Raw genomic sequence first — 8,510 nt, 5'->3', positions numbered from 1 at the left:
GACCCAGTGTGACTTTTTTTTTTTTTTTTTTTTTTTGAGATGGAGTTTCGCTCTTTTCACCCAGGCTGGAGTGCAGTGGCAGGATCTCCACTCACTGCAACCTCCACCTCCCGGGTTCAAGTGATTCCTACCTCAGCCTCCCCAGTAGCTGGGATTACAGGCATGCACTACCACAACCAGTCAACTTTGCATTTTTAGTAGAGACGGGATTTCACCATGTTGGTCAGCCTGGTCTCAAACCTCAGGTGATCCCCCAGCCTCGGCCTCTCAAAGTGCTGGGATTACAGGCGTGAGCCACCGCGGCCAGCCCCCAGTGTGACTTCTTAAAGGAGCACATCATTGGATGTGAGACTCACCCGGGGCAAGCCTGTGGCCTGCACAGACCTTGGCCGAGTCACTTGGCATCATCATTCATCCAACAGAAATTCACCCAGCATCGGACATGTGCAAGCAAACCAGGCCAGGATTCCTGGCCTGCTGGACACAACCCCATGACACGAAAATCAGCCAACATTTTTTGAGCACCTACTGTGTGCTGGGACCCCAAGCTCAGCATTCTAACCTCGTTACCTCATTTAATCCTCAAGATAGCTCTGCAAAGCAGGTGCAGCTGTGACCCTCGTGTATCCATCGAGGAAACAGAGACCCCAAGGAAAGAAAGAACTTGCCCTGACATGTTTTCTTCCTCGCTCCTAACCGGCTCTGCTGCTACACACAGCCGCTCCCGGGGCCCTGCCACGCTGCTTCTTCGTGAGATGGAGATATACAGCTCCTCAGGGCAGGGTTGGTGAGAATATCCAAAACAAAAGGAGGTTAAGCGCCTGACACTGTGTGGGAAACAGACGAGGCGCTCAGGGAAGGGCAGCAGGGTGGCCCCACAATGGAAGTCGCTGCTCAGGAGGTTAATGCAGGCTGTGAAACAGGGCCACCTGCAACCCTGGCTTTTCAAAGCTGAAGCCATACCCTGGAGGGAGAGAGGATCCTTGGGCACTGACCCTGGCTGTCCACAGCTAAGTGGACATGGGATACCCATGACCATGGGCGTGGCTGGAGGAGGCCCTGCCCTCAGGGGACTATTGGCATCCAGGGGAAGTGTCTATGGGGTAATGATTAACCCACACGCACCACCTGGTTTTCAGCCTTCTTGCCCTGCTGACTCATTTTGCAAATCCCACTTGCAAAATTTGGGAGCGGCCTGGGAGCAGCCCCCGCCACGCCACCTCACCTGAGATTCCAGCAGTGGAGGTGCTGCGTCGCCAGGTGGGGTGGCCCCGGCATTCAGACCTGCCACTGGGAAGCCCAAGGCCAGCATGTGGGAGGCGAGTGGGATGGAGGAAACAGCAATGGAGGAGCTGGTGATGGAGGAGACAGCACTGGACCCTCTGCTGGCCGGTAAGGATGGGGCGGGTGCCTCGGGGTGAGAGGCAGGGGACAAGGAGAGCGTCACTTGCTGTCAACCCTGCCCAGGCAGGACACCCAGCCTGCCCCCTGGGACCCTGCAGAGAGCATGGGGAGGACCCAGAGAGCAGACTTCTAAGCAGTGCCCCACCCTGCCCAGTTGATTGAGAGCAAGAGAGGTGCCCCCAGGGTGGGCAGGGCCTGCCAGTGGGTGAGTTAATGCAGGCACCTTCTCGGATGGCAAACAACCCCTCCTAAGAACAATGATCACAAACCCCAGAGCTGCTCAGCCTTGGTACTGGTGACCCTGCAGGGGGTCAATTCTTCATCTTGGGGGTGTTCTGGGCACTGGGGAATGTTTACAGCATCCCTGACCTCCATGCAACAGAGGCCAGTGCACCCCTACCCTCTGTTGTGACAACCTAAAAATGTCTCCAGACATTGCCTAATGTCCCCTGAGGGCACAGACCACCAGCTCCCTGGAGAACCACGCGCTGTCTGTATCACACGTTAGCTAGCATCAGGCTCCGAGCGCCCGTATCGCACATTAGCTAGCATCAGGCTCCGAGCGCCTGTATCGCACATTAGCTAGCATCAGGCTCCGAGCGCCCATATCGCACATTAGCTAGCATCAGGCTCTGAGCGTAGCCTTCAGCCATGATGAACCTGAGCCTCATCAGGTCCTAGAAGGTTGGTCCAATGCTGGTGGTGACTCAAGGCTTTGGGGCTAGGCCCCCTGCATTCCATCTCAGACTTCTTCTTCATGAGCTGGGCCACCCAGAGCCAGTTGCCTTGCCTCTCTCTGCCTTAGTTTACCCATCAGTAAGCGGGGCTGATAATGGCATCCACCCCAGAGGACTTTGGAGTAGGGAAAGTACATAAATTAAAACATGTCAAGGGCTCTAAGCAAAGGGCCTGGCACCCGCTAAATGCTGTCACGGCCCCAGTTTACACAAGAGTAAAGCTGAGGCCCAGAGAAATCCAGTCACCTGCCCAAGGGCCACACAACTGGTCCGGTGAGGGCTGTGAGTAACCCTAGATGTCCCTGTGCAGAGTCTTCTGTGCAGAGAAAGGAGACATTGAAAAGGGGCTGAGAATTCAGAGTTCTAGCCTGAGGCCTGCCCTGTTCTACCTGTGTGGCCTTGGGTAGTTCACTCCCGTCTCTGGGCCTGGGTCCCTGTTGGATGAGAGATTCCATTTTCAGCAACGCTCATGGAGTGGCTGCTGGGCCTGCTGTGTCTCGCACTGATCTTGTCTTACAGGGACTCCTGCTCAGTGGAGGTGGGGTGTCTGAGGGCCGTCCTGGCATCAGGGGTGGGCAGGGAGATTTTGGGGTACACTATATCTATCCGACCAGCCCCATCCTTCATCCCAAGGTTTATCGAGTGAATGAATGAATGGATGAGCAAGTGAGGAAGCTGACCACCTTCCCCTGGCCCTGCAGGAACTCGGGAACACTGGCTGGAACGTCCTTTCCTGTAGTACGAAGCAGGAGGAAGAGGCCATTCTTGGTGCCTCCCTGAGAGAGGCCTGAGCCAAGGGCAATGGTGGGTGGGGAGCTGCCTTCCCAGGGACCCCTTGGGCCAAAGCAGGAACGGCCCCCAGGAATGACCCTCTGCCTCTGGGGCCCTCTGGCCTCCTTTGGAAGCAAGTTCCAAAGGCAGAGGCAGACAGGGTGAGCATTTGCAAAAATGAGCAAATTCGCTGGAAAAGAACAGATTTTTATTTTTGGTTTGTTCTCAACGTGTCGGAGAGTCAAGACACAGGGAGGAGGAATGTGAATTAAGCAATAAAATGTTTACCAAGGAGCCCTCGGATGACTCCGGAGTGCTGCCAAAGTTCTGTGATCCCTGAACTGAGATTGTCCAAGGACCCGTTTCCTCCTCGGTGGCCCCCGATGGTCCTGCTGGGATGCGGGGATGCAGTGGCATCACTCTGTCATTCCTCAGGCAGGGTCCCTTCCCAGCTAGTCTGAGCCACTCACACCTAGAGGGCACGAGCACTTGGACCTCCAAGGGCAGAGGGGGCTCAGAGGCCAGCCTCCACCTCTCCTTCGTGGACAGGATTTCTGTCCAGCAGCAGCAGGGAGTGGTACTCCTATGCCAACTACACAGCCCGCGGACTTTGGACCTAGCCTTCAGTATGTGCTGGCAGCACAGGGCTGTCCCTTTAGGAAGCCCTGGCAGGACCCTTCATTGCACTGTTGGAAGCTGCACCCTCTAGTCTTCACTCCTTTGTCACTAACCTCTAGGTTCTCAGAGCCTGGATTACATCTCCAGCCTCTCCAGAGAGGAGCAGTTAGATATGTGGCAGTCAGTCACACTCTAGTGTAAATGAAGCCAGCCGTGGTCTTTCTTGGTGGCTGCTGCCTGAATGGAAGTGGGATCCCCTTCAGGATGTTAGACAGCCATGGGGCTGCAAGGGCTGCAGGCCCACGGGGAGGGTCCCTTACAGGGACCAGGGTGCACGGCTGCTGGTGGGAAGCTGTGCTCCTTCTCCTGCTGTCCACAAAGCCCCAGGGACTCTCATTCGGAGCCATGGGTAGCCTTCCTCCTAGGGCAGAGGCTGAGAAGAGTGATAGGAGAACCACATGATCTGGTCTGAGGTATGGCTGGATCCTGGTGCTGGGACTGACCTGGGTCAAATCTGGGGAGTCTCTCTGCACTCAGCTCTCTCTTCTGGAAAAATGGGAATGAGACTCCTGGAAGGACTGGAGTCAAGTGGCCGTGCTTTCTCTGGTGATGTTCACGGTCTGACGCTGGAGATGGAAGAGGCTTCTATCTCTGGCTACTGCCCCCGTCTTTCTTTAGACTAGGAACCTGAGCATCCAGCTGTCCTGGGAAAGTGCATCTCTCCTTCTACCAAGAGAAGTTGTGAAATGCGGCTGCTGGGTCTCAGGGTAAAGAGAAAGAGGCAGTCTGGGAGCCTCAAGAGACCCAGATGCAGCCAGGTGCGGTGGCTCACACCTGTAATCCCAGCACTTTGGGAGGCTGAGGCAGGCAGATCACAAGGTCAGGAGTTCGAGACCAGCCTGGCCAATATGGTGAAACCCTGTCTTTACTAAAAATACAAAAATTAACCAGGCGTGGTGACGGGCACCTGTAGTCCCAGATACTCGGGAGGCTGAGGCAGGAGAATCGCTTGAACCTGGGGTGCAGAGGTTGCAGTGAGCTGAGATCATGCCACTGCACTCCAGCCTGGGCAACAGAGTGAGACTCCGTCTCAAAAAAAAAAAAGAGAGACCAGGATGAACTGTGTCCCTCCCCATCAATCAGAAAGGGGTTCCCCCGGTGTGAGAGGGGAATTGCCATGCAATTGCAGGGGTGAGGGTGACGCATTCCCAGAGCTTCAGAGAGAATCCCTGCTAACAGGAAATGCAGACAAACAGGAAGAGAGGAAGGGGAGGGCAAAGGAGGGAAGGCTGGGGAAAGTTCTTTCTCCCGAGGAGACCCCAAGGAGGTGAGGTTTCACATCAGAAGCCTGAGCAGAACCCTGCGGCCACAGTGCGCACGGCTGCAGAGAGCCCAGGCACTGTGCTCCGGTCCCAGCCCCAGCCTTGGCCACAAGGGAAGTGTTTCCTGAGAGCCACGGGGAACAGCAGCCCCCGGAGCCCGGAGCTGGGCTGACAGCACCGTGGTGTTCACTTTCCAAGTATCACCAGCCCCATCGATCAGTCCTCCTGGGAATGTCATGTTGGGAAATGTTCATGAACCGTGGTCCCGACCGGCACTTGGGAGGCAGGGGCTGTTTGCTTTAGCAACAACTTCACACAGGTCTGAAGCGAAATGTTTACACAAAGGGAGCTCTGTGACCTCGGGAAGGTCATTCCCCTTCTCTGGGGCTGTTTGTTCATGTCTGTCATGATAAGGGAGGAGTTCAAACGTGGCCTCGCATGGAGTGGGGACCCAGAGAAGGCCTCCATTGATTCTGCAGTGAGAGGCAGAAATGTCACTTTTAAAAGGGTGAAAGTTAATTTCTCTAACAGAAAACGAGTCAAGAGGTGGGCATTCCAGGATCCCAAGGCTGGTAGGGGCCTCTTGCGGTCATCGGAGAGCCTGTGTTCTCTCAGGCCGCCCTCCCATGCTCAGCACAGACATCCACCTTGTGGCCCAAGATGGCTGCTTGGGCTCAAGTCATCACATATGCATTCCAGCCAGCAGGAAACAGGGCAAAGAGAGGCACTCTCCCTTCTTGGAAGCTGCCCCCTGGCCTGAACTTAGTCCATGGCCACACCTGGCTGCAGAGAACAGGACATGCAGTTTTTGTTGTGGGTTGTCACATGTCAGGTAAAAACTAGGCAATCTCTTACTGAGAAAAAGGCCAAGAATAAATATTGGGGTGGGGAGGAGAACTGTCAGTCTGTGACACAGGTTCAGGACAGAATTCCTAGAATTCCCTGTGCTGGGGGGGCACCAACTAGCTGGAGACCTGGGGTTTCACTTCTTCTCTCTGAATCTCAGTTTCCTCGTCTGTAAAAGGGGAGAGTTGGTCCGCATGGTCTCTGGGTCCTCTCCAGCCTAGACCACATGTGATTCTATGTTCCACACAATTTGCCTCATGGAGTTTTCTAGATTTGAAGCTCTGCTAGGACAGAGAGTTTTGTGTGTTCTGTTCTCTGCTGTATCCTAGAACTGTGCCTGGCACATGGTCTGTGTGTTTGCTGAGCAGCTGAATGATGGTTGGTGTTTCAACAGGTTGAATTTGTATAGAGGCCACTTCCTTTTGCTCTTTTCTTTAAAAAAGAGAAACTTCTAAAAAGTTTCTAAAAAAAAACTTTTCATTTTTTCTTTTTCTTTTTACTCCTCCTCCTCTTTTTTTTTTTTTTTGTTTTTTTGTTTGTTTTTTTAGATACTCAGCCTTTTCCTCCTTACTGGCTGCCTCCCTGTCTTGCTTCCCAGACCATACCATAGACTGGGGTTGTCGAAGGAGTCCAAGCGAGAGAATCAAAGCTCACCCTCACTTTCAGAGCTCCAGGCCTGGGGAAGCCCATGGCTAATGCTGGATGAGCTTTGACGCCCAGTAGGGGTGGCCTCCCCGTGTGTGCATGTAACTCTCACCTTCACGACTGCTAGAAAGGTGACTTTTATCCCATCCTTACGTACTTTGCAGAGAACCAAACAGACACTGACTGCTTCAGTCTGTGAAATGACAGAAATGACTCCCATTGCAAAGAAAAGTGAAAGCGAGGCCGGGCACGGTGGCTCACACCTGTAATCCCAGCACTTTGAGAGGCCCAGGCGGGTGGATCACTTGAGGTCAAAAGTTTGAGAACAGCCTGGCCAATACGGCAAAACCCCGGCTCTACTAAAAAAATAAATAAATAAATAATATAAAAATTAGCCAGAAACCGCTTGAACCCGGGAGGCAGAGGTTGTAGTGAGCCAAGATCATGCTACTGCACTCTAGCCTTCATCACAGAGCGAGACTCTGTCTCAAAAAAAAAAAAAAAAAAAAAAGTGAAGGTGAAATCAGAGAAACCAGTATGCCAGGGCATTGACCAATAGGCTACGGTTGAAAATGCTGGCGTTATCTCAGCCTAAAATGTACAGTATGAGCCATGTGTGGTTAGACTGTCTTTGAAATGAGTGCCCAGTCACTTGAGGACACACTTTTCAGTCCTGAAAGTCAGGATTGCCACTGCAAACACACAAGCAGCCGGCATCGACTCAATGATGAGACAACCGCTTTGCAGACAATGCAACGCCTCGTTTCCTGGGAGGGGTGTACAGGCACACACCTGCTGTGTACTTTTTTCCTTTGAAAACTGTGAAGTGCTATAATTAACATCATATGTATCATCTTCCTGGAGCTGTGAAACAATTCGTGACCCATTGGGTTTTGTTGTTAGTGCTTTCACTGTATTTTGATAAGACGTTCCTGTGTAAAGATGCTGTATCAACATTTGCCTGGAGACATAGTGTATCAACATTTGCCTGGAGACGTAGTTCACAAACCTAAGAGGACTCGGATCCTTACCCTGACAGCACGCCTCAGAGAGTTTGGCATGTTGTAAGGCAACAGCCAGCTGCACTGAGGGCCTCCGCGTGTTCGAGATGTTCTTCCCCAGATGCCTGCAGAACTACCTGCCGGCCTCCATTCAGGCCTCTACACACACCCATACTCAGTGGGACCCTCCCTGGCACCTCTGTGGCATTTTTTTTTGTTTTTTCTTTTCTTTTTTTCTTTCTTTTTTTTTTTTTTTTGAGACAGAGTTTCGCTCTTGTTGCCCAGGATGGAGTGCAATGACGAGATCTCAGCCCACTGCAACCTCTGCCTCCCGGGTTCAAGCAATTCTCCTGCCTCAGCCTCCTGAGTAGCTGGAATTACAGGCATGTGCTGCCACACCCAGCTAATTTTTGTATTTTTAGTAGAGATGGGGTTTCTCCATGTTGGTCAGGCTGGTCTTGAACTCCTGACCTCAGGTGATCCCCCACCTCAGCCTCCCAAGGTGCTGGGATTACAGGCTTGAGCCACCGTGCCCGGCTCTGGCATCTCACTCTGTCCCCTCACCCTGCTTCTTTTTCTTCAAAACTCCCTCATGATCTGGCATGGTATATTTGCTTACTCTCTTTCTCCCCCATAAAAATGTAATTTTCTTAAAAGCAGAGACTTTTTCTAAAAATCACTGTATCCTCAGCTCTGCGACCTGTGTCCGAGGGATCGGAGGTGCTCCAGGAAATGCTGATTGGCTGACATCTTCCACTTTTCTAAATATTTTCCACCGGCCCTGAAAGACTCTATGAAACAGGAAAAATGCTTTGGCTCCTCCTGTCTTGGGCTCTAGGGCGTTATCCTTGTCAGGCGGTGCGAGGGCATCACAGAGCATCTTCTACTCTATTGCAGGCCTTTAGATTCCTTCTGGTTCCTTGGCTGGGTGTGGTGGCTCATGCCTGTAATCCCTGCACTTTGGGAGGCCGAGGCGGGTGCATCACAAGGTCAGGAGTTCGAGACCAGCCTGGCCAACATGGTGAAACCCCGTCTCTACTAAAAATACAAAAATTAGCCAGGCATGGTGGCAGGTGCCTGTAATCCCACCTACTCGGGAGGCTAAGGCAGGAGAATGGCTTGAACCCGGGAGGCATAGGTTGCAGTGAGCCGAGACCGCACCATTG

General features: G+C 52.8%; 1 protein-coding gene across 1 annotated transcript in view; it reads left to right on the top strand.

The window, feature by feature from the left end:
- Positions 1–1,186: 1,186 nt before the first annotated feature.
- Positions 1,187–8,510, top strand: part of ANO1 (anoctamin 1) — a 223,156-nt gene continuing 215,832 nt past the window's right edge. Inside the window, exon 1 of the mRNA XM_054440756.2 lies at positions 1,187–1,392. Within this exon, the coding sequence (XP_054296731.2) occupies positions 1,311–1,392 (82 nt within the window). The 5' untranslated portion in view covers positions 1,187–1,310. The remainder of the gene's footprint in view (positions 1,393–8,510) is intronic.

Source organism: Pongo pygmaeus, chromosome 9 (assembly GCF_028885625.2).
Source record: "Pongo pygmaeus isolate AG05252 chromosome 9, NHGRI_mPonPyg2-v2.0_pri, whole genome shotgun sequence".
NCBI lineage: Eukaryota > Metazoa > Chordata > Mammalia > Primates > Hominidae > Pongo > Pongo pygmaeus.
Note: the sequence above shows the minus strand (reverse complement) of the source record. Positions and strands in the feature narration are given on the sequence as shown.